Consider the following 26,244-nt stretch of genomic DNA (forward strand, 5'->3'; position numbering starts at 1 on the left):
AACGTCTAGGTCTTTCTTGGTAAATGCTTAGATAAAAAGACTTTATTTCATGAAAAATAATTTTTGGAATGCAATTAGTATAAAACTTTACTAAAATCATTACACTAAGGCAGAGGCAGGTAATGAAGAATGTTTGGGCTTTTCTTTCTTTAAAAACACTTTGATGCATCCGCTGAAGTCAGCTGAAACTAGCACGTACCTGAAAACAAGCACAAATCCATTACAAATCACGCATTATCACTGTATAAGAATCTACTCATTTATGTCTTCATTAGAAATTTAATGGACAAGACTAAGTGTTGGATCCCCATTAAAGAGTTAGAGACCAATAACTAAAGGGTAGGTAAAACCTATCCCAGTACAGGGAGATCCTACAATTCACCTATGTTGCTTGTTCCCTATTGGAGTTGTTTATAAAACTTGTTCCCTATTGGAGTTGTTTATAAAACCTAACATGATGGACTAACTGGTGAGACTGAGGGAAGACCACCTTTAAAAAATTGGCCTCATACATGAAACATGAAGACTGCATAAAATTCTTGTTTCAGGAAAATATAAACCTACTACTTTGCAAAATCCAATGGCCATTCATGGAGGATATAGATGAATTCTATTTTTTTTTATATTCATAACAAACTGAATTGCCATGAACTTCTGTAGCAAGCATAACTGAATGACCATAAGCAAAAATAGAAAAAAAAGCAACTAACAAAGGTGTTGGAATTTGTATACTACTAATCAACAGAATTAAAAATAATCAATAAAATAATACAGTACAGTACATGTAATCAATAACTAAATAAAAAGAACGTATGACTCAATAAATACAAGTTTAAAAATGATCGGTAAGTGTCAAGTGTACCCACAAGCACGGGAACTTTCACCAAAGATTTTAGTACAAATAACAGAGGACCAATTTCTACATTAATTGCCCACAAGTTACTTACACCTTAAATTTCTTGGAAATGCAAAGTAAAGATTTTTTTATAATGCCTTGATTAATGCTTACCCTTTATTTGTTGTGCCGCTATCCTTATTTTGACTTGAAGGATTTGGTTCATTTTGTTGTTCCTGCTGCTCACTAGTTTTATTGAGAAGTTCTTGTTGTTGTTCAATAAAATTGAACACGAGCTCTGGATGAGGAGCAAACACAGCACACGTCACAACAGCACTGTGTGCTGAAACACAAACAAGAAAGATGTTCAGAGCAATAAATTTTGTTTATTACACTTAGTAAGATAGCCTGACTGAAATTACTAGGAGAGGTTGCTACTTACAATATGAATTCCACAGCACACTGTAGATGGTACTAAAGAATCTCTGAAGCTTCCTTCTACCCAAAATACCTTTGCTTTTGGCCATATACTTTTCATCTATTCCCTATGGTCTCTTCTTACTTAGCCATTAAATTTTCAATCTTTATACCATTCCAATTAATTTACTATTTTATTTCCTTATTCCATTACCTTCCCTTCTAAGACATTTACGGCACTAATTTTCACTTATAACCCTATGTACTTTGTACTGAACTTTTGTCTCCAGTCCAATTAAGAGACTTGGTATGCCTCCCATCCACTGTAGAGACTTGGTAACCATGCCCCTTCTCTTTACATCCGTCAGCTCCTTTTAAGATAATTTACTGTTAAGGGCACTTATCACTTCTCATGTTTCCTTCAAAAAGCTGCCATAAAATTCCTTCAAGTTTTGCTTACTAATGAATTACTTGAGCAATTTCATTACAACAGATCAGTACACTATCAAACTCATTCCTAACTTGCTCTACAATTTTCATCTTAACAAACTGGTACAATTTCCTCAGAATGGCTAAAAAATGAAGGTTATCCATTTTGTTAAAAAAAAATATTCATGTTGTTTTTCAGCAAGCAAGAATGCTCCAGGGAAATGCCCTTCTACTAGGATTACTAAATGTGTTTTTTTTTTATTAAATAGAAATATTGCTCAATAACTTGGAAAAACTCTTGTCAAAAAATTTTTTGCAGTCAAAAAAGAGGTTTTGAAATAAGCCAATCCTATATACTGTAATCCCATTAATCATAAATGGCATTACTGTGTTTGAAATGGACCCAAAGCCACCACCTGAGAGAGCTAAAAAGAAGAATCCTATTGCTTGTGGCAGCTGACTTCATCAGCCTGCTAGGAAATGCTTCTCTAATCAGCTGTAATATCCTTCCTCTGAAGAGTAAGAGGAAGGGAGAAGGTTACTGGAAATTATAATTAATGGGTTTGTATAAACCAAATAATTATAAAACAGCCTAAATTGCAATTTAGGAAGGAAGACTAATATATGAGTACTTAAAGAGTACTGTAGAAGTACCTGCAAAAAGTTCTGTTCCATTAAAGCAAACAAGTTATGGATCTGCAATGAAAGATAACCTCCAAGAGTACACTCACACTCTAGGAAAAACACACCTGTGTGTGTGCCCATATCTGAGGGATGAAAGTCATGAGGAGGATGGGGACAAATAACCCAGATCACTACCAATGATAGGTCCTCATAAATAAACATCAATGGATTTATGAGCAGCGTCATGCAGATAAGATCTAGCACAAGTATTGCAACAGTGTCATGTGACTGCTTCAGGTATGAAAGAATGTCTCTAAGTTACGCTTGTAAGATGGAAGAGAGGAGTGAACTTGAACCTTGTGAACCTTGATCTAGAGCAGCAATAATAAGAGACAGAATTCTTAGAAACAGGGAGTTTCTGATGACTAGTGGGGCACAGGGTAAGGGGCTCTCATAGGTGCAGATGGGGGAGGTCCACTAAGCAGAAGAATATCTTGCAGACAAAAAGATTACCACAAAGTAAAGGAACAGAATTACTAGTTGTGAAGAGTGAAGGAACACCAACAGAAGATACACTGGGTTTAATACAGACAAGGTGGCAGATGAAATGTTGGAGCCTAGATAGAAGCAGCCAAGAAGACACAGTCAAGAACACCAAAGTGTACAAGACACAGTAAATCATGGCAAGGGTTGTAGCAACTGGATACATGGGAAGACTAATAGGAGAAAGCAGGTAAGATGAAGCTAAGAACACAAAAGCAGTCAAGGACAGGATCAAACATCTACGCAGGAAGGGTTGAATACACAGGAGCTGTCATGGAACCAAGAGCAGTCAAGTACTTGAAAGTAGTAAAGCAGCAACAGGATAGTGCCCTGGACCAGACAGGCACGTGAACATGCTCAAATATGTGGAAGAAGCAGCAAAAGGGCCAAACCCATGAAAGCAGAAGCTTCAAAGACAGACATCAAGGCTTGGGCAGCAAGGCTCCAGGTGGATGATATTTTGAAGCTGCAATCAACTACCACATAAAAGTCAATAGCAGTGAGAAGCAAAGATTAAACTTTCACCTTGAGCTTAGCCAGAACCCATCATTTAATGAAACAGATGGTACCACAAAAACAGAAACAAGAGGAAAAGTTGAACAATAGTGAAACCAGCTACTGCATGGGTACCTAGTAATGAAACTGTCAGGTCCTCCTAAGGGTAACTGGGAGGACATTAAGAAAGGGAGACATCAATGGGGAAGAAATTTCTTTAGGTGAGTAGACTGTAAAAGCAATGACTGGATATGGCCTATGCCTTTTATGCTGACCACTCATGACACATGGAGGAGGAAGCCTCATCAGAAGAAATTCAAGGCACACTGCTGGGTGTACAAATACCACTGACTCAAGTGTCTATCCTTACACACTACTGTACACGCATCAAATAGGGAGACACTGTTGGCTCCACAATAAAGGCACTGCAATTGAGGGTATTTATCTAAGGACGACATAAAAGTACAAGTATGCTGAGAATGGTTAACTCAGTAAACCTCAAAAGGTAGCGCTAGAAGAAAAGGGAAGAATTGAAGGCATCCATTAACATGAAAAGGGAAAAGGCAAAAACTTTTACCGAGTTAACAAACCACCCTGGTAACAAGCACAACTCTTCTTCTCAGCATAATCCCTGAAATCAACTAGGCAGGAATTAAAAAGTTACTTATGCAGCTCATAACACTCGACAAAAAGAATACCAAACTGTCATTAGTCCACACTGAAAACAATTACCAGAACTTAAAAATTACTGATGTTTATTACAGAAATTACAGACTCTCACTGAAACCTTTTGCAACAGCACTGAAAATGAAAAGGGGAGTACTCAGTATCTTGGTCATCAGCTGAAGGTAATAAGTAATGACTCACTGAACACCGAACATAGCAACACAAAATCATGAAATGAGAAAAGCTTTGCCTGGCAGAATGATGGAGTATGGTTTTAAATCTGTGAGTTGGGGCACCTAGATCCATTTTGCATGAAATAAGGTTATTTATGACTAATGGATCTGTAATCACAAAGGTCATCTAGCTCTGTCCATCCTAAATTACAAACTGCAATGTTTTGGTCTACAATAAGTGGATGTTAACCATTCAAGGACTTGAAGAAATGAGTCCTGTTTAGCAAGTAGTTCTCAAACAAAAATTAAAAGTGAAATAATGGAGAAACATTTGCACAGCGCCTGATATTTTGAAAGATCTATTATTGCTTCTTTAAGTCACAATAAGGACATTATATAATCATTGACATAATAAAACTAAGTGAGAACTTGAATACAATCTAAATATAATGACTATCTTCAAATTTGAGTCATACTGCATAACAAAAAGTTTAATGCACTCTTGAGCTTAGAAATCAAAGCTGCCCTTACCTTTAACTCCTTCCCAATAGTAATTTCTATCTCTCCTGGCTGATGAGAATTTTGAGTAATCGTGATGAGTTTTCCATATGTATATACATTGATTCTCACTTCCAGCAACTATGAACTTCCCATCATGGCTGCAAATTTAAGGAAACAGTTCTGATTCTATAAACCAAATGATAATGTAAATTAATTCTAGTATACAAAATTATTCTGACCCTCAACTTCAGGTTTTACAATGAATGTCAATGTAAACAGATTAACTGGATTCTCTTCATTATATTAAATGATTAGAGGTATAAACATTTTAATCTGATTTTACCATCAGCAATCAGTTACCTGCAAATTTTAATAATTATGAAAGTTTCATACATGGTAACACCTGTTAAATAATGAATGAATTCACAAGGCACTGATTTGTAAAAAAAATCTGTACCCAAACAAACTGTCAAATCAGTCCATCACTGGAGCTTAAGGGTGAGAGAATTCTCTTCCTAACAAATAATTTATTAGTTTTCTACCTTCAAGTAGACCAACCAATGACACAATTACCAAGTAAGGAGGAAGGACCTCTTGAATGAAATGTCATGGTTCATATATATGAATACAGAATCTACTTGTTAGCTACCTACATTATGAAAATGTTGAACAAATACATTTCAATACTTTAATAGTTGCTGCTACCTCATTATAGGGTAAAAGTGAATGTTTTTCGTGTGAATAAATGTAGTAGTTATCATTTCAAATGGGGTGACTTTTAAATGGCAAGGAATGTTGATGTTTAACAGGCTGTTGATTACAAAAGTGTCTAAAAAACTCTAACCATCTTTTAATTTTAGATAACACCTTTAAAAATACACCCAAACCAATCACAGCCCATATTGTCCAGAGTTCCTGATCTGCAGAGTCCAACTTACTGAGGTTTGAATATATAAGACTTTATTTTTTTGAGTAAGCTTTTATGCCCAGGAGCATTGACTTTACAAACTGACTACAAAAAATAATAAAGCAACAAATAACTCAACATTTTCACAACAGAACTTGTAAAGATGGGAATATTGCTTCCTGAAAGGTATGGGTTTTCATTAAACAGCTATTTTGTGCAACATTTAAAATTTTTGAGGTATTCACAAGATTAAAAATAAAAAAAAATTTTCTCTTTGATAATCTCCCACCTTATGTAATGATATGGAAATTGAGAGCACTAATGAATATGAAGTTTTACTATTCATGAGAACATAATTATGAAATATGACATTTTTAAAAAAATTAAGTTTTATATATACTTACCAAGTAATTACACAGCATATACTTCTAAATCGTGCAGCAGCTAAAAATCTGAAATTTGCAGTAGCATTCAATTTGTTTTAGCGTAGGTGACTAGGTTCCGCCCTCTATCGGAGCAGGAAGGGTACAACACCGCTGAATAACGTCAGTCCGTTTATGGCCTCAATGTCCGTGAGAGGGGAGGAGGGAGGGCTATGATTCAGTAATTACTTGGAAAGTATACATAAAACTTTATTTTATTATAAAAAATGCCATTTTTATAATATGTAACTTACCAAGTAATTACATAGCTGAATCCCATATTGACAGGAGGTGGGATGCATAGACATATGTAATCTTAAGAACATTCAGTAGAAGAATGAATATGAGACAAAAATTCTATTAGCTTTGGTTAAAAAGTTATTGTACCCTTACCTGTTAAGAGAGCTGCTGCAGACTGAAACTGCTCTGGTTGGCGCTCATCTTAACTATAGTGGTACAGCAGTAAAGCTGTGGAGCGCCCCTAAATTAGAGGGAAGCTTTACATCAAAGGAGTATTCCGAATGCCACAAAGCATCAATGGAGGTTATGCAGCTCATGGAGCAGTCTGATGACTAACATAACCATACAAGCGTGCCCTTGCCCTGGGTGCAGTACCATAAATACAACCAGAAAACTTTGTCACCTACACACTGTATTCATTAAAACCATTAACCAACTGTAAAAAAGAACTGGTGGGTCCTCCAGGCACATAGTAACCCCCCGGTTCCCAAGAACTAAACAGCCTAATCAAAGTGAAAGAGGTAGGTAGGATAGGAAAAGTTAAGTATATCTTAGTTTAACCAGACCACTGAGCTGATTAACAGCTCTCCTAGGGCTGGCCCGAAGGATTAGATTAATTTCCGTGGCTAAGAACCAACTGGTTACCTAGCAACGGGACCTACAGCTTATTGTGGAATCCTAACCACATTATGACGAGAAGTGAATTTCTATCACCAGAAATAAATTCCTCTAATTCTTCATTGGCCACTCGGAGAGTCGAACGCTGGGCCAACAGCGTGCCAGCCAAAAGCTCTACCACCCCCCCAATGAAGAACTAGGTAGGATACGAGCACATTCCTATGCTTCCTCCCCTAACACCATGCCAGCTACAGACAATGGGAGCCTGGCAGTGACCTTGATCTAAGAGTGCCGGTGGGAAGAGCGGACGCCTCCTCCACTCTTCACTAACACTTGCATGTTTCACACTGGCTTAATCCATAAGCACTTTAACGATGCACTTAACTGTTGCATAGTTGAAACAATGAGCCCAAACTTCATATCAACACGGGGTTCTAGGGTAGCCATGGTGTTAGGCTCAGAAGCATGGGGGCCGGGTGAAGGAGTAGGTTCGATAGGTAGAGGACTGGTTAAAGGGAAATAGGAGTGGGAGAGGTAGACAGAACAGATAAATCAGTATTTGCTGATTTAGGAGAAGATTCTACATAAGTTACATTCCCAGCCTCGGCTCTAAGAGCCGCTTTCCTCTTCCTGTCTGGTTCTAACTTATCTAAGTGAGATTTTAAAGTTTTCCACCTACCTTGATCCCAGCCCCTACATTCGATACATGTCAAATCAATAGAGCAAGTTTGTCCCCTACAATTAGTACAGATTGTGTGGGAGTCATAAGATGCTTTCGTGAGTATAGTTTTGCAGCCTTTGCTGGAAAGTAGATACTAGAAGAGCTAGTGTTGGACATCGTCATGAAAAGTCAAAATCGGGTAATAATTCACTAATACTGAGTCCAATGAATCCTAGGCTATTTGAAAACAGCTTAAACACTACCAAAAGTTCGGAACACGTCACCAAACAAAGAACAAAAGCAACCATCAGCGACCAATCTCAAAACAATAGCTGCTGTCACAACTGAACTGCAGTCATTAAGTGGCAGAAATGTACTGACAGTACTCAGTGGTGTTGTACCCTTCCTCCCATGAATTTCAAATTTTTAGCTGCCACGCGAGTTAGATATATAAGCTTTGTAATTACTTGGTAAGTTACATATATAAAAAAAAAATACTTTAACAAGCTCATATATATTTAATACTATATATTTTAATGAAACATTTAAGACTCATAGGCCTTGTCCTTACAATCTTTTCTTAAATGACAAAAACACCCAAGCAAGGTAGAGTTAGCAGTAATTCGACAGCTGGGTGGGAAGACACAAAAGGGAACAAATGAAAGGAATGACAGAAAGTAATGCAACTGGGGACCAACAGAACCATGCACAAAATTTTTAGTAATCTCTAAGCATACTGTTGATATTAAACCCCTAAAGGAGAACATTTCAAAATTAGAGTGAGATGAGGCTGTGTCATAATCAAATCTATTTGAGTGAAGCTGACCTGCTCCACCTCGAGTTTATAGTAAATACTTTAATCGTTCACTGCTCCTCAGGTTATGGATATTACATTAAAAGAAATATCAAACATACATAAACTTACCTAAAGCCTGCACGGATTTGACTAGACATGTTGGAGTATCCTTTGTACTTGCAAGAAAGATTTAGATCTCGCAAATCATACAAGCGTATTCTACTATCATTACTTGTTACCAGCACCTGAAAAAATGGGCATACATTTAAAAATCCAACTTCATAGTTTTCTTTTATTTTTCAGAAAAAAAGTCTAAGATGTTATTAGTAACTAAATGCATGAAATACATTTCACATTTCAAAAACTAAAGGATTAACATAACAGTCCAAATACTGTAAGTGAGGTTGACTGAACACTAAAGTGGCTAATTTCATATGAAACCAAGGAAGAGGAGTGGTGAAAACAAATAATGATATAATTTGCATGAAATCAGGTTGAGGTCAAACAAGGCATGGCCTTTTCATTTTCAAACTGAAAGTCATAGAACTTACTTTATCTTCACCAGGTAAGGGTTCAATTCCAGTAATCTTTCTCCCTTTTGCATTCTTTCCTCGTGTCGATCTGACGTTTATTTGAGTAAAATATTTCAACTGCTCTGTTTCATAAAATATACATCTTCCATCATATGTGCCAACAACAGTGAATTTCCCATTCTGAAAGATAAAGATTAAAAACTAAGTGAAAAACCTTATACAGTACAGTACCACATTATGGCATGAACTGAACTTGACAGATATGGAATTAAAAAATTATGTGACAGATATGGAATTAAAAAATTATGTGACAGATATGGAATTAAAAAATTATGTGCAAGTTAATACTTCCTTTTCATATACATAGTAACAATAAATGTAAAGTGTGCCCAGTATGGCTACATTATTTGTCTTTAAAACAGAATTTTATTGTTAGTCACATAAGTGCACTTAAAATCCATAATATTGTACATTAAAACTATGACTGAATATAATAGCTGTTTCTACAGGATTTAATTTTGTACAGTCTCTTCTATGTGTCTTTTAACCTTATTTTCATCACAATATAGCTGGTATATTAAGTTTCCTTAGGTCATATAAAGATGTTCTCTGGTGATGGTTTTATTTCCTCTGACATTCTGACATACACTCTCGCTGTCACCCAATGACAGTTACCAAAGTTACTAAAATTAACATTAATACTCACCTGGCAAAAATTGGCTGCTGTGATGAGATTGGCTTGCCCTTCCACTTCATTCCAGAGTACTACTCTTTTATCAGGTATACTCCACAATCTCAATTTACCATCCAAAGCACCAGATATAAAGTAACGATCATCCTGCAAAAATAGAAGACTATCATTAATATATAACTTTCAGTAATGGAAAATCTAACATCTACAATTCTGCAACAATTTTTTTTGTAGCCAGAAATGAAAATAAATAACTAACCTAGGCACTGAGATAAATAATAATTTGAAGCCTCATGAAACATTTTCTTTTCTTTTTCCAAAATAGGATTAACTGATGCAATTTCATGACTACTGTATACTTTCGTATATAAGACAACCTTTAGATAAGACGAGGTACAAAGTTATGACAAATTTTCGTGAATTTATCTCATATCTGTAGTATAAGATGACTGCTAAATTACAAAACCATCTGTGTATAAGCTAGCTTTTGCAACAACAGGTATCTTATGGAATATTGGTTATGTAAAGATGGTGTCATTACAAATGCTGTTTTACTTACTGTATCCTTAGAAATTCAAAATACTGTATGTACTTGCGTATCATGCGACTTCTGAAGACCTATTTTGAAGCTAATTTTAAAGGGATCGCATCATACATGAAATATAAAATTGGCGTATGTAATATTCACATATTAGTATCGTATTATAAAATACAAACATAACAAATATGCATCTTTTCCATGGATCTTTTAACAAGTTATGCTTTACTTCACTGTATCCAGTAATATTGTACTTATTCACATATTACTAATTGTATTATAAAATACAAAGCATGGCGGTCATGCGCCATTTGCATTGTTTAGATTTTCATGAACATGGACAACGATACCTTCCGAGAATTTTTTGTTTCCGCATCCATTCAATTTCCGTTTAAAGATAACCATGGGGGAAGGTTTCGTCCCATTTGCCATACACGTTAAAACAACAGTAAAACAGCTGTTGTTATCCAATTCAGTTGTTCAAAGCCACGGCCTAGACCGTGTTCATAGCATAACAGTTGTTTCTCATTCGGTTGTTTATGGCTATACTTGTTTATTCACCGAGTATAATGTAACTAACGATACTTTTATCATTTTACCTAAAAGATGGGATAAAGATATGGAGTAAAAGAGGTTAGTCCAGAGAAATTTGGTCTCTCAAAAAAAGGAACTCGCATGATACACAAGATACATGATAAAAAATTTTTTATGGGTGAAAATTTGGGGGTTGCACGATGTATGAGATCATGCGTTAATGAGTATATACAGTAAACGAACTAACAAAGTCGATTCTATGTCATGTCTTTCCTACAGATGTCGTCTAAAAGGGAAACCATTGTTTTGTTAACATTTCATCGCCAATCATAACAACCCCTAGACAACAATACGATAAACAATGATAATTATCATACATAATTATCGTTCGTATGATTAAATTGTTCTAAACATGAAAAATGAATATTTTGTTATCCTAAATGTTATTACTACCGTCATTACATCAGATTACTGAAAGATGAAGTTTGCCAAGAGTGCAACCATAACTCGATGTTGACATTTTGTCAGCTGGCCTTGCATAAATAAAAGTTGATTTGATTAATATGGAATTATCCCTCGAACAGGCTATTTATTGTGAAGATATGCCAACAACATATAAGGTAAAAATGGTTTTATTAACTTTATTATGAGTTTATTTCATAATGTGAATCTTTTCATACATGTCGGTGGTTACTGCACCGAGGTTGAGGCTACCCTACCGATAAACATCACTTAGAATTCACGGTTTGTTTTTAAAATGGTAGTATAAGACGACCCCAATTTTTAGGGTTGAAGTTTATGATATAAAGGTTGTCTTATACACGGAAACATACAGTAATCAAAAACTTGCTGACATTCATAACAAATCCACCTTGCTTTAAAATGGTTTGATTTACAAGTAAGGATGAATATCACTCAGGCTCTATATGACATATATGGCTGTATTTCTCATTGGTATTTCAGGGCCACATTTCTCAATGATATTTCATGTCTTTGGTAATTTCACTTGACCAATGTTCTTAACAATTTGGTTCTTAAATTAAGCTAACATATTGATGTAAAACAACAGAAAAATGCACTACAGTATTTCCAAAGGGCAGTTTAAAAACTCAATAATATAATAACTTCAGAAGAAGAATGACAACACTCGACAGAATATTTTTGAGAGGTCGTGAATAAGAGATATGGGGGGGGGTAATGACTGATATACCAGAGGCCAAAAACTTAAATGTACTTAGAAACAAATCTACAGTTTCTGAAGTAGAATCAATACAGTAATACAAAAACTAAAATGAAGGAAAACATCATGTTATGGTGGAATCATTCGCGAGATGATTTTTGCTGAAACTGAAGTGACATCTCATATACTCACTAGATTCATTTGCAGAATATGGAATGAGGAATCCATCCTAATAATTGGGAATTGGAGGTCAAAGCTAAGGTAATAAAGAAAAGTGAATTGACTGAATGTGGAACCTATAGTGGCACTGCACTTGCATCAGTTGTAATGGGAATATTCACTATGCTTAACCTCTACAGGTTGGAGAAAGAAACTGCTAAGATGCACGAAGATATACAAGCTATTTTTAGAAAAGGCACGAGTTCCACAGTTCAAATATCTGTGCTATGACATACTGCGCAGCAGTGTATGGAAATTACAAATCCCCTTTTGATGGCTTTGTTGATTATGAGAAGGAATTTGACAGAACCTGAAGACCAACATAATGGAGGGTCATGCATCATTGTGGAATTCTCATTAATACGTAAAGCTATTTGAAATTATCCATGAAAAAATTATGCAATATTCATGTTGATGGGGCTTTTCAGATGAATCTGCAGTAAATAATGAAGTGATACATTTTTTAAAGTTTTGTTGCTTGCCTTCTGGTAGATTTTATATAAAAATGTGGTTGATGATGGAAGGGAAGGTTGGACGTCAAGCACTGAGAAATATGACATACTAAGACTATGAAGAGGATGCCATTTTCATCAGCCTAACAACACAAGACTTACAAAGCTTCCTTAATAGAATGCATTATATATCTGGAGATATGGGACTAAAAATAAATCTAAGAAAATAGATGTAACGACAGAGTATGTACAAAGGAACAAAATAATATCAAATGGAGATGGGATTGATAAGGTTGACTCCTTAGTTTGTATCTGAATAGGTGCATTTAAAGGTTCTGGCCAAGGCAAATGCCATTAAAACCCTACCTTGAAGGACAAAATTAGGGGTTACCTCAGGACCAAGTTCCATCTATCATAAATGTGTCATTAATTGAAAAAAAGACCCTCTAACAATATCTGGGTTAGAGACCTGAAAATTTATTTTCAGTAGTGAAAACAATAGTGCATCAGACTAGAGTGAAGAAAAATAATTTCCAGTCCAACAACACAAAGAGATATAGTGATGATGATGACTGAAAGCCTGTGAAAAGGAAGTTATATTTCTCTCCCCCAAAAACATAGCTAGTGTACAGACCTACCTTGGGATGAAAAGTAATTGCTGTAACAAAATCCATATGTTGAAAAATACAGAGACACTCTTTGCGGCTGATATGCCAAAGTCTCACTGTTTTGTCCATTGAGGATGTCAGAAGGAAATAATTCTGCAAGAAATTGAAGTGTACAACACTTAAGAAGCTTTTAACAAAATATGAAGACGGATTAACAATTACAAATATGAACTCTGGATGTTTTGGTTCTTGAACTTTTGGATAAATGATTTTCAACCTCTAATAAATTTCATTCAAATACATATTCATTCACCAATTCCCTGGCACAAAGTTGCATACTTTTTACAATAAGTCTACCAAAAATTTTGAAAACTCAGATCATGCAGTTAGGTTGAATACCAAAAGAAATATAATATGGTACAAACCTTAGGCCTGAATTGCAAAACTGCCCTCAAAAATTAAGGTACATGAATAATTTTTGTCACAAAATTGGTTGCTTTTCAACACAAGTTATACACTTGCCATTTATCCTTTCTAATAATACACCAGGGAACTGAAATACAATACTGTAATTATCAAGATAGAACATTAAAACCACTTACAAAATAAAAATACAAACTACAGAAAGTATTTTACCTTAGACCATGATATGTCAAGCATGTCAGCTGTATGCCCAGTATAGACACAAAAAGGTTTCGGCATAAAAGGGGCACTACCATCATCGTTGGGGTCTAAGGATCCTAAATCTTCCCCTGACTGTCCTGAATGTTGGGAAACTAAAGATTCCTGGGACGGTGTTGGCGATACCTGAAAAAATTAAGAGATGTTTTTCATAATTAAAACATTACTATGAACACTAAACCTCAAATTTCAAGTAAGGCTTAACTGTTGGCCTTTCCATGCACAGGACTGGTACTAAAAGGAAGTTAACCAAAAATTATGACAAGCAGAATCCAATTATATAAAAACTGGCTGGCCGATGCTGAATGTTTCCCATATATATTGTTAACTAATATTTGTATTTCTTCAAAAACTACATTCCTTCAAATGCTTCAAATTTTGTCATAAAACTTGCTTTGTTTTCACCTGACAACCTAAATCAATGGTGATATTAAAACTAAAAATCCTTCAGTGTTTATTTCAAAATTATTATAATCATAAGCACCGCCATCTTTCAAATGGGCAGAATTTACAAGAAGAAAATAACTTGTTTAAAAAATTCTAATTTCATGGTACCTTAAGTTGGGGACTGCCTGTATTAAAAATAATGAAACTTTAAATACTTTTCTAAAAAATAGTTTGAATATTTGCTTATTTGCCTAAATCTGTCTTGGGAAATAACTCAGCTGAGCTATAAAACAAGTTGCTCAATACTTTATGGCTCAATATTTTATGACAGGAGTACTGTAACTCTGTTGCTTTTGGTTATTTGATATTTTATATGTATCAGTTATTTTCTAAAAATATGATTCATACTGATTTTGGTCAAACAGACTTCCTGGGTGCCATATTTCACTACAGTATTAAGATTTTTTATGTGCATAGTAAGGGAATATGTTACTGTAAAATTATTCATGTAATGAATACGAAAAATTCATCAGCTGCACATCATACACAAACCTAAAACATTACACTTTAGGCAAATACTGTGAATTATGACAAGGACACCAAAAACTTATATAAATTTGATTGAATGAGGGGAAAATATGAAGAAAACCATATTGTTAACTGGTACAGTAATGCTACCACAGATCTTTGCTTTTATTAACTATTGAAACATTTCTTTGAATTTATACAATTCTCTCTAAAGAATGGCATTTCCATAAAGCTTGAGCTGTTATAATTCTTACTTATAAATTTTCAATGTTCTACTTTTTTAAGGATGTTTTATCATACATAAATAATAACAGCATGTATACAACATTTTACTGTTAGGCCTATAAAGCACATTTGCAATGAATAACTCACAACAAGAAACTAAAACACTTTATTCTATATGCATGGTCAATGTACACAAATAATGAATAAAAATTAATTCCTTAAAAAATATTCTGGTTAATATAATAATAATAATAATAATAATAATAATAATAATAATAATAATAATCTACTTACCTTAATGTCAGCATTACATTTTGTACGTATATCTAGAAAATAATTAAAAGCCTGTTTAAGGACCCAAACTCTCAAGACATGATCTTGCCCAGCGGTTGCCAACAGTCGACCGCAACCACTAAACTTCATACACCAAATTGGTCCTGTGTGCTCACCTGCAAACAATCACAAAAAAAATTAACAAAAACTTCTGACACCAAAGCTGCCTGTCTCTGATAAAGTATTTAAAATTTACAAACTTGCCATTTTGCAGTGCCTCTTACTGCTAAACAATTGCCAGAATTACAGGAGTATCATTGTTTTGGGGTTTTGAAAGATAAGACTCCATGTTTTTCACTTCCATATTTTTGGTTATGAACTCGTAAAAATAATTTTCACAATATACAGCACTTATCAACGTAATATAATCATTTTCACCATTCATCCCTCTTTTGTTGAAATAAGTTGAAGCAAGAGGCAATGAAATACACAGGATGAAATGATAGTACATAAGGAAAATAAGGTAAAGTTAGCATAAAGGAGAAAATTCCAGAGCATTAAATGTACATTACGTACAGAATATCCTTACACTTTAGCAAAATAGGCAAAAAACAAGTACAGTTCCATGTCTCATCAAGATAAGTACTGTAATCAATATTAACTATTCTTGCACTTTTACTTTAAACAAACAAAATTTTTACTAATTCTTTACTCAGTTTCCAACATAAATAAAATATGAAGATTAAAATAAGTTTTCAAGCATAAAGTATACTTCCTTCAAATAGCATTAAGCTGGCACAGTACATCCTATCACTTCTCATGCTTACAATATTAATGTTGATACTAAATCTGATATAAATACTACAAATGATTATCTATCTAGTAAAAGCTAAAACATACTACCAGTAATACTATATAATGCCCTTCTGATCTGGCCAATATCCACAATAAAGAACAGGTTTTATTTAAGCTTCCAGGTTCTGCAAGCTTGTCTCATACCAGTTGTCACAGTCACATACTCGAAACCAAGTTGATATGTTTCATTCATCCAATTTCCCTCTGGGGACAGCACATACCATCTGTCAAAAACATAGCCCTAGCAGGCAAAAAGATGAACTTGGGTGGTTGCTGGACATGTGTGAGGTATGCAACATGCTGCTGGCAAGGAGCCTAAATGATGATGGGGCTCTGGTTAAATTAGCCCTTTTTGTTCAAGGAATCAGTAGGAGAGCTGGGGAAAGAGAATACATATTCCTGGTAGAACTTAGGCAGAGAGTGTTCCTTCCCCACCTAGTAAGTTCCACACTCTGGCAAATATGCCAAGACACTGAGTTCATGATCTCCATGTATGACTTCTCTGATGGTGATGAAAGTGTCATGAATTGGGACCAATGCAATGATTAGTGGACAAGCGGACTAAGCCAACCACTAATTACTGTACTGTACACTGACGGCTCAGGGCATTGCCCTATTTTCTTCACATAAATAGGTGCTTCTGGAAGGAGATCCAGGCTCTCCCATGCTGCAATCCAATTTTGAGGTGGTCTATGACAAGGACCCCCTTCCCCGACTTTTTTTTTTTTGGCATCAGCAGCAGCTCCCAGAAGGGGATCCAGGATCTACCATGCAACAATCCAACATTGAGGAGGCCCCCAACAGGATCCCCCCCTTCCTCCATATTCCTATTTCTCCTATTATTCCTACTCCTTCAACTGTGACTCCATACCTTCTAGGTGGCAGCAATCCAGCTGTCCAGGCCCAACTCATTCAGTTCAAGATTCCTGCTAATGCCTGGTTGCAGTTATGGAGCGAGATCAGAAACATTGCAAAGTATCAAGAGTCCTTGATAGTGACCATCATTATACAGTATTCAAGAGAGTATTGACAACTCCAGTCAGGAATTCAGGACAGTCTTACACATAGAATTTGACATTGTTATTATGGCATATTTAGCCCCCAGAGTCTAGAAAAGTCATTGAAGAACACCCATGAGAAGATGTACCTAACAACAGGGACCAAAGAATGCACATCTTGTATTGAAAGTACAGTAAACTACATAAGAAAAGAAGCAATCCCTAAAATTCCATAAGGGGGCTTATAAAGCTTTCATATTTCATTAATGATGGATGGCTGACATGCACACACACACACACACACACAGACATACATACATACATACATACACACTGACTTACAACAGGGGATCCGTTCCAGCGCCACGCCGTAAGTTGATTTCTACTGTAATTCAGTTTTTCACCATTATTGGCACTTATGGCACTGTAACTTGATGTTGCATCAAGTTACAGCGCCATAAAAGCCGTTAACTTGATGCCTATTCTTGCCATTAGCGCAGTAACTTGATGCAACATCAAGTTATGGCGCTGAAAAACACTATTAACAGTGCTGAAAATGCGTCATCAGATCGAATCCGCTTGTATGTCAGTGGTGCCATAAGATGGTGACCAACTATCTATCTATCTGTCTATATATATATATATATATATATATATATATATATATATATATATATATATATATATATATATATATATATATATATATATACATATATATATATATACTGTATATCTCATTGCCTCTAGTGCCTGTGACACTGGACTGCTGTGAAATTCTGCCACTCTATTTTCTTTCCTGTGCTGACACAATCATGTAATATTCTGCACATATACATCACATGTTCTGATGAGACATAATACAGTATATAGCTTTTATCTACAATATGTATTTATAAACATACCAGACACCACCCTACTTACGAACTTTCAGAGATATGAACAGACAGGGTCAAAAGTTAAAATTGTGTTAGGAGCACTCCTCTTTGCCACCCATAAATTCAAATTTTGCTCTGGGTGCCTATTCTGCTAGTAAGAATATTTGCAAAGAGCAGAAAAACACGAGAAAGGACCTGTTCCTTTAACCCTTTACCTGATTATCCATAATATTCTCGTGATTAACTACCATGTATTCTTCTTACAATCACAAGAATTATTTGTTCACATTCTTAAAATATTCCTTATTTCTATCTTCTTGATTGAACTTGGTTTGCGATGAATACCCATTTTCTAAATTTCACATTTTCTATATTTAGTATAGAAAATAATTTAGATTCAAGGAACATTCAAAATTTAGTATTCTTTTTACCTTTCTAGCATCCAAATTAATTCCTTATGATAATGCATGATTTAAAAAAATACATAATATATAGAAAATGGGAAATATAAAAAGAGAAAATGGGTATTCATTACAGATTGAGTTAAATCAAGGAGATATAAATAAGTATGAATATTTTAAGAGTATGAACAAATATTCTTGTGATTCTGAGAAAAATTCGTGGTAGTTAATCACAAGAATACTAGAGCAAATTTGAATGTAAACTTCAACAAAAACTATACACTACATATTAAAAACCAACTTACGAACAAATCAAGATATGAATAGCCATTTGGAACATAACTCGTTCGTAAGTAGGGTGGTGCCTGATATACACAAACACACAATACATACTTAACTTAACCCCATAATGTACACTGGAAGCAGTAACCCTCTAACAGACTGAAGTAGTACATGCAAAAACTAAATTTATCACACCACCAGAGCATTAACCTACTTTTCAGCTTTGATGATTTTTTTAATGTCATTATAAGGTAACTGATTTCCTTTTTATATAAGCTGATGGAAAGAAAGGCCTAAAACAGATAAAAAGAAAAAAAAAAGCCAGGTTGAAACACAAAAGGCAAATCATAACTGCTGCAAATATTTGTTATAAAGCTGAAGTTTACACAAAGATGCAATAATCCATTTGAAAAATTTATTTGTATATAAGCAGATCTAGATGAATCTGGGACATACACGTACAAGCCGAGTAATGGTTCATGGGTGATGATACCATATCTGATGTCATATAGGAACCCCTAATTCATTTCATAAAGGAATACTGAGAAAATAATGTGTCTACATGATAGCTTTAATGTTATCAAAATATATAGCTACTGCATGGAACAAAGAAGCTAGTACAAAGCATGCAAGTAGGAAAGCAGGAAAAATCTTTATTAAAAATAATTCTTCCGTAATTCACAGGAGAAGAAGAAAAAGCAGTTTAGGTATAGCAGAAAACATTTTACAACATCCCTCCATCTCCGCCTTTGAAGGATAACTGACAGTGACGATGAATTTGTGTGTTTATAATGACAAAATGAGAACATAAAAAAAAAAATTTACGCTGCACTTAAGAAATTACATTGAAAAGTTTCTGTACAAGAATAAGGTTATTAGTTAGTCAAATTCAATACAGTTATATAATGTACTTGTGTTTTTATGTCAAGTCAATGTGGAAGCCTTTCATTCAAGCTAGCCTACATGTGTATACACTAAACCCCGTATTCGCATGGGATGCATGCCACACACGCCTGAGAATAGCTAAAATCCATGAATACTTAAAACCCCCCTAAAAATACTTAGAACTGCCCATTTTGATAGTTCAAACACAAAAAACCCTCTAAAAATGCTTATACCTGAGTATTTTAATAGTTTCACCAAAAAAGTGCATTTAGCCATGAAATGATATGAAAATACAGTAATTAGTGAATAATTCTCAGTGAAAAATACTGCAAATAGGTTTATTTTCCATGAATAATGTGTATATATGTTCCACAGAGAAATCCGCAAGTCGGTGAGTCCGTGAATCATGAGAACGAAAATACGGGAGGTTTACTGTACATACATGCATAATCATGTTAAGTAAACTACTACTACTGTGTCTGTGCATATGTACACATAATATGCATTGTGCTGAGGTAAGCTACACACTACACACTTAGTGATTTGCTCACTTATATCTCTCTCTCTCTCTATCTCAATGGGATACTATTTATAAGGGCAAAAATATTTTGACACAGAAATTATTTTATAAAGAATAAAGATAGAGAGAGAGAGAGAGAGAGAGAGAGAGAGAGAGAGAGAGAGAGAGAGAGAGAGAGAGAGAGAGAACGAGCAAATGCACACTGCATTGTTTTACATAGTTTCAGCATGTTTGTGTCTGCTATCTAAATCATCAATGTGTGTGTGTGTGTGTGTGCATCAACATATGGATTTAAGCCCTGTTCACACTACCAATGAAGTTAGGAGAGCACAGGACAATGTTTGGTTTGGTTTATATGTTAGAAATTATTTAATAATGAAACTGGGATTGTTTACTGATAATGAATGAGAAAGAATAGTTCTGGATACACATATGGCATTTTAGGAGGATTTCCCTTGCACAACTAACAAATCAAATAACTGGCAACCCTTTGGTCCCAAGGGTATTGGTCATGAGGAATTCTACTGTAATAATAATAAAATTAGTAATAACACTGACGATACTTGCATAAACACCGGTAACATCACAGTATTACCGAGTTTGGCTGAGTACATGTACTGGTAGTCCATGACAGGATAAACACAGCCTACCTGATATCTCAACTTCACATATAAGACACCCTGGTACTGTATATATTTTGAGCATTTTTGGGGGGAAAGAAGGGGGTCTGATATGTCATCAAATATGGTAATTATTGAGTAATTTCAGTAATACATGTGTCCACCAATCACCAAAAGGGAAAATACGGGAAAAACTATTATTATGAATGCTCATAAAACATTATTTATGTAGCTCAATAACATGGTCTGGAGCTTGGGTAGGGTTTTAAATCATCCACTTGAGGGCCAGTAAATGTTTCCTTACCACAGAAGTCAACAAGAGATGAATTCAGCCACTATGGTGTGCCTTTTTATTTGGCATCTGACTTACTTTCTTTTACTGTATATTTGAAGGACAATTGCATTCACCTTCTAGAGTGCAGTTTTTTCATTTCTACAAGTAAACCAAATAGCTTTTATTACAGTGCCTTGTAAATACTCACGACAATTTACATTTTATGGCTGTTTGATGAACAATATGATCATTCCTCTTATAGAATTGAATCTCATACTTCACCTATAAAACATAATTTATAAATTCTTTTATTCAATACCGATTAAACATCAATATTCTAGCCTCAGAAATTGTTTTATTTTACATAAAATACTGTTCACTTCATTCTTATCACTTTACTTCAGAATTCTAAAGTCGAAGATAAATGTATTTCTGATATGATGGCATACAAAACTCACTGACATAATAGACCTCCATATTTTTAGCAAGGAATATTAAGAAAAAAGTTTTGGGCATATTCAAGTTTATAATGATTACTGAAAATAATGTGTAGCTCCTTTACAGCAGAAAAACATATGGAAATAACACCCCACAAGGACAACATGAAAAACTGTGTACATACCGCACAGATTTATCCCTATTACAGTTACACTTATGAAAGGAAATTTACTAACAGTTAGTGAGGGAGTGTAAGTCTATTTCACTTAAGAATATGATATTTACATCCCTCTCCAATCATGTCTGAACAGAATTCCTCATTGAACATGTTTTTACAGTCATATTTTTCTTTGAATGAACTGTCATATTTTTTATGTTAAGCTACTGGATTTGATTTTATTTTAAAGCTGAATGATTGTAAGTTATCTCTATACATTCAAAGAAGGAAAGAAAAAACTAAAAAATAAGGAGTTCTAGTTTATGCTTATCAATCAAAAATATCTGAGGAGAAAAATAAGTTTTTTGCACCAAGGAAAACAAAATATTTTTAATAATATCTAGTTTACTGTTCTTCATGATGACTACTGCACACAAAGCATATAGAAGCTGAATATGTAAGTGCAGCTGAAGTATACAGACTCTAAAAAGGTTAACAGATCTATCAGCTGACACCTCAAAAGGTTAAGTGTTCTATCAACTGACCTTGACACTGTGCAAGAGTAAAAGTTGGGACATTTTAGTTTCCTCTAATATTCATTGTTTCTGACTTATGGCAATAGTTTTATTGGTCTTCCTTGAACCACTACTAATCTGCCTATGCCATTCCTCTGGGATGGCTCCCAAACTGGGCTCTCAGGATTGTCTGGTGTGATCTCCTGTTTCCCTATGGCCAACCAAAGTTTAATATACCCTACTACTCTCTGGACTTTTTTTTTTTAACTTCTACAATCTGCTTAGAAATTATAGGCCCCCTACTGATGGTGACTGATAGATTTTTCTTCTGATGCAAACTCTTTCTCTCCTTGCCCATTAATTTGTAATTGGCATTTTTTTTTTTTTTTTTTTTTTTTTGTCAAGGCAAATGGCAATTTTGACCAAGTGGATGTTGGACAAACCCTAATTCAAGTGACTGCCAACCTCCTTACACATCCAGAAGTGGATCTGTTAGCCAAACCATTGTGTGTCTCCAAACCTCGACACTCAGGCAATAGCAAGAGATGCATTTCTAACAGGACTGGAACAGACTGACGACAGGCTACATCTTTCCTTCACTGTCCCATATTTTGAAGGCTTTATTCAGACTAATGACCTCCAATGGAATAGCCTACTTAATGGCCCCAAACTGACCCAACAGTCATTGGTTCCTTCTGCTGCAACAATGGGTGAAAATGAAAGTCCAATTGCCATCCGCTATTATATCACAGGCAGTAGGAGAGTTTATATGTGGATTTTCTAAATGTAGCCTATTGTGAAGATTTTTCATCTAGCATTCCTAGGCACCTGGTTCAGAAACTACACCTCATCTATTCGACAATACCAATGTACGGAAAGTATGGTGAGATTTCCTCCACACTGAGAGCACGGCTGAAATTTTGCTTTAAACTTCTGAATTTCTTGATTCACCTATTTGAGGGCGAGTGCCTTGTTACTACCACAATTACAGCATACAAGGTTGTGTTTCTGTGCTGGTCTAGTATTGCCTCAAATTCAGAAGTTTTTAGCTCCCTCCTCCAGTCCATTGCACTGCAAATACCTGCTCCTGCAAGGATCCTACAACCTGGTCCCTGAAAAAGGTTCTTTGACTTCTGCCACCTCCTCACAATTCAAATGTCCCAATGCAACTACAGTATAAATTATCAGCTCTAAAAGATGGTCTTCTTGACCATCTTGGCATCAGGAACCCAGATCAGTGAACTCGGCTCTCTTAGACAGGGTCAACATTTTTTTACCACCATTACTAACTAAGAGGAAATCCTCTTCTACAAGAACTCAGCATTTCAAATAAAGCATTGCGCCCAGCCCAATTACTCCAGGTTTCCCTAGATGTCACGACTAACATCCTGTATTGTTCTCTTTTCTTACAACCTAATACAAGCAACCCACTTTCCATGCATGGAGCATTCTTTATAAAAAAAAAAAAAAAAAAAAAAAAAAAGGCCGACCCCACTCATTTTCCAGTCGCATGACATCTGGAAGGTAAGCTTATCGATGGTTTTCTTAAAAATCATTTCCTTTGGAGAATTTCCAGTTTATTGGGTGGTCATCAGAGGCAGTATTCCTCAAAAAATACTGCTGCACATATAACACACATAAAGGGTTTTTTCCCAAATGGGAATCCTGAAAGATGGAAGATTGGTAATCATTCACAGAACTTTATCATGGACTGGTTTGTTGTCTAGGTCCTTGCTCAGGAGACCAAGAATTACATTCTGAACAAGGACTGATTTCACTACATTCATTTGCTCTGCACCTACTACAAGTTGAATGAGGATCAGTACTCATGGAGGCTAGGAACGTTACCATGGACAACCTCCTGCATCCAGACTTTTCCTCTGAGTCTTGCGGGAGCCAGAACTGGAGCTTGCAGAGGGGTTTTGGGATTCTATGATACCCACAACACTCTCTCACAAACATACAAACCTGTACACTAAAACACAGAAGAGAAAATACGGGCATAGAAACAAAAAAATGGCTTTAGGGAGGAGAGAAAGAACAAGACGTCCTCACTCAAAGGGGGTAGAAGAATAACCGAGACGTCACAAGATCAAGCTTGGGTCAGTGGTGTCACCCACCTCATTCCTGACAGATGCCAGAGGCCACCAGTTCCTTGCATATACAATTATACTGTTTTATTTTTACCAGTTTCCAGCTGGCACCAGAAGATTTATCTTAATGTTAAGACACAGGTTTGTTCTGTGTATGAACAAATGCCGATTTAAATGTTACTCTGAGAGTAGAATAATGTAAAGAAAAGTTTTCATTAGGCCATGGTAGTTAATGGCTGGGTAACCACTACTGCCTACTGGATACCTTGCCTTATAATATTAGACCTGGGAGCCATTTTGAAGAAAATGAGTCTCATATGCCATCATATAACAGTATGTTTAAACTGATAATACGCATTTCTCCTATTGCCTGAGAAACTTAAAAACTTATAACATCAAAATTAAAGCATAAAATCTGACATTATCTCAACCATTTTTTACACTGAGGCTATTAACAGTACTTCAGTGCATTCTTCAAAATCTACACAAATTTTTCTCTTTAATTACCTTCACCAAAGATGAGGAGTACATCTAAATAATCCTGATAACACTAAAGTTGTGGATAGTTTAAGTTACTTTTAACCTATGCTACTGCATTTACATAAAATCCAATATTGCAAACAGAAACATTAACATACCTGTAATCTCTTGTACATACATAAGATTGTCAAATTCATGAGGCCCTTTGTGACTATGGGCAGTTTTGATCTGGAAATAAAACAAGAAAAATCTTAAAATTTACTTGAGATAATATGACTGCTATGAAAACACTGTACTGTATTACCATACCTATTTCCATACACTGGATTATGGGTGTGCAGACTGGTTAAACTATATTCTAGAGCTGTATAATGAGTGTGTCATATCATGTAAGTATTAGGCTGCAACAGCATTTTATCTAAAAATGAAACATTTAAATGCAAACATAGAAGGATGCAATATACCTTGACATACTGCATAGTATCATGAGCTGGAGCATCATCTTCAAAGACATCTTTTTCTTCACGATGTCTATGGGAAACTTCATGTGCTAAAGAGCGGGCCTTGCTTACGGCAGATTCCATCTTTCGTCCAAGGAATTTTTTGAGCTGAGACCTGTATTAAAATGGGTTTAAAAATGCAACTTACTTTATTTATAAACGCAGTATGATTTTGCCAGCTTCAGATGTTGCTTTTATCTCTTCCAAAACATTTTGCAGCCTGCACATTTTTCGTTTCTTCAGCCACACCTACAACCTTAAGTTTAGTGGCGTACTTTCTTTGCTCACCTTCTCCACTGAGTGAAGGATGAATAAAAATTTTTTATTTATTGAAATCACCATTGAAAATTAGCAAATTTTTAACAAGTCAGCAACTGTAACGCAACTCTTAATAAACGTGTCTTAGTTATGGTAACTAAAATTGGCAAACAGCTGTTTCTCAATGTTCATTACAGTAACTAACATCAGTAAACAGCTGCTTCTAGATTCAGTTGTTTATGTCAGTACTTGCTGTTGTTTATGCCATTGTTTTGTTTCAATATTAAGTGACTGGTAATTACAGTATAAGATGTGGTAATGAATTCTTGGACAAGCCACAAGTTTTGTATACCTGGCTGAATGTATGGAGATTTGCATTTAACCTACCACTTCTGCTCCTAGGCCTACTATTTATTTATAAGCAACTTAGATATACATAATATGCATTAACAATGGAATCTATCAAAACAGATACAAGCATAGGAAGCCTACCCTAATATAACCTACTGAAAAACAAATTCAAATATAAAGCATAGCTTTGTGTAGTCTACCAACAATGTATCTTGCACTATACACAATGTATGTGCTGAAATCATGTTCTGAGACAAAATTTTATGGATTGCATGAATACACGAGACTGGATGATGCACAAGTGTATACGCAAATTATGGTTCTTTTTGATGCTGAATAGTTTTGAGTTTTACAGAATGTTTTTGTTGCAGATAAACTGTACTTGTGTATCTGTAGAGCAAGCTTCAGTTCTGAAACCCCCCCGCTGGCCCCAAGGGTTTCAGATAAGAGATTGTGAACCTGTACTTAAAAATACCACTACTGAACTACAAAGTTCAACAAAAATTTAAATTCTTGGATGAATACATTATTTTGAAAGAAAAATCTACAAGAAACCCTTTCAG

The 26,244-nt window shown here is 35.1% G+C and overlaps 1 protein-coding gene across 3 annotated transcripts in view; it reads right to left on the reverse strand.

The window, feature by feature from the left end:
• Nucleotides 1-26,244, reverse strand: part of LOC136828830 (WD repeat-containing protein 44) — a 200,460-nt gene that overhangs the window by 212 nt on the left and 174,004 nt on the right. For all 3 annotated transcript variants that reach the window (XM_067087089.1, XM_067087087.1, XM_067087088.1), the window contains 11 exons: nt 25,037-25,187; nt 24,731-24,800; nt 15,198-15,352; nt 13,719-13,889; nt 13,113-13,235; nt 9,567-9,698; nt 8,879-9,040; nt 8,457-8,572; nt 4,714-4,841; nt 1,010-1,178; nt 1-199 (listed from right to left, as the gene is read on the reverse strand). The exon at nt 1-199 is cut by the window's left edge and continues 212 nt beyond it. In XM_067087089.1, coding sequence (XP_066943190.1) covers nt 100-199; nt 1,010-1,178; nt 4,714-4,841; nt 8,457-8,572; nt 8,879-9,040; nt 9,567-9,698; nt 13,113-13,235; nt 13,719-13,889; nt 15,198-15,352; nt 24,731-24,800; nt 25,037-25,187 — 1,477 coding nt within the window. In that variant the 3' untranslated portion in view covers nt 1-99. The remainder of the gene's footprint in view (nt 200-1,009; nt 1,179-4,713; nt 4,842-8,456; nt 8,573-8,878; nt 9,041-9,566; nt 9,699-13,112; nt 13,236-13,718; nt 13,890-15,197; nt 15,353-24,730; nt 24,801-25,036; nt 25,188-26,244) is intronic.

This window comes from Macrobrachium rosenbergii, chromosome 43 (assembly GCF_040412425.1).
Source record: "Macrobrachium rosenbergii isolate ZJJX-2024 chromosome 43, ASM4041242v1, whole genome shotgun sequence".
Lineage (NCBI taxonomy): Eukaryota > Metazoa > Arthropoda > Malacostraca > Decapoda > Palaemonidae > Macrobrachium > Macrobrachium rosenbergii.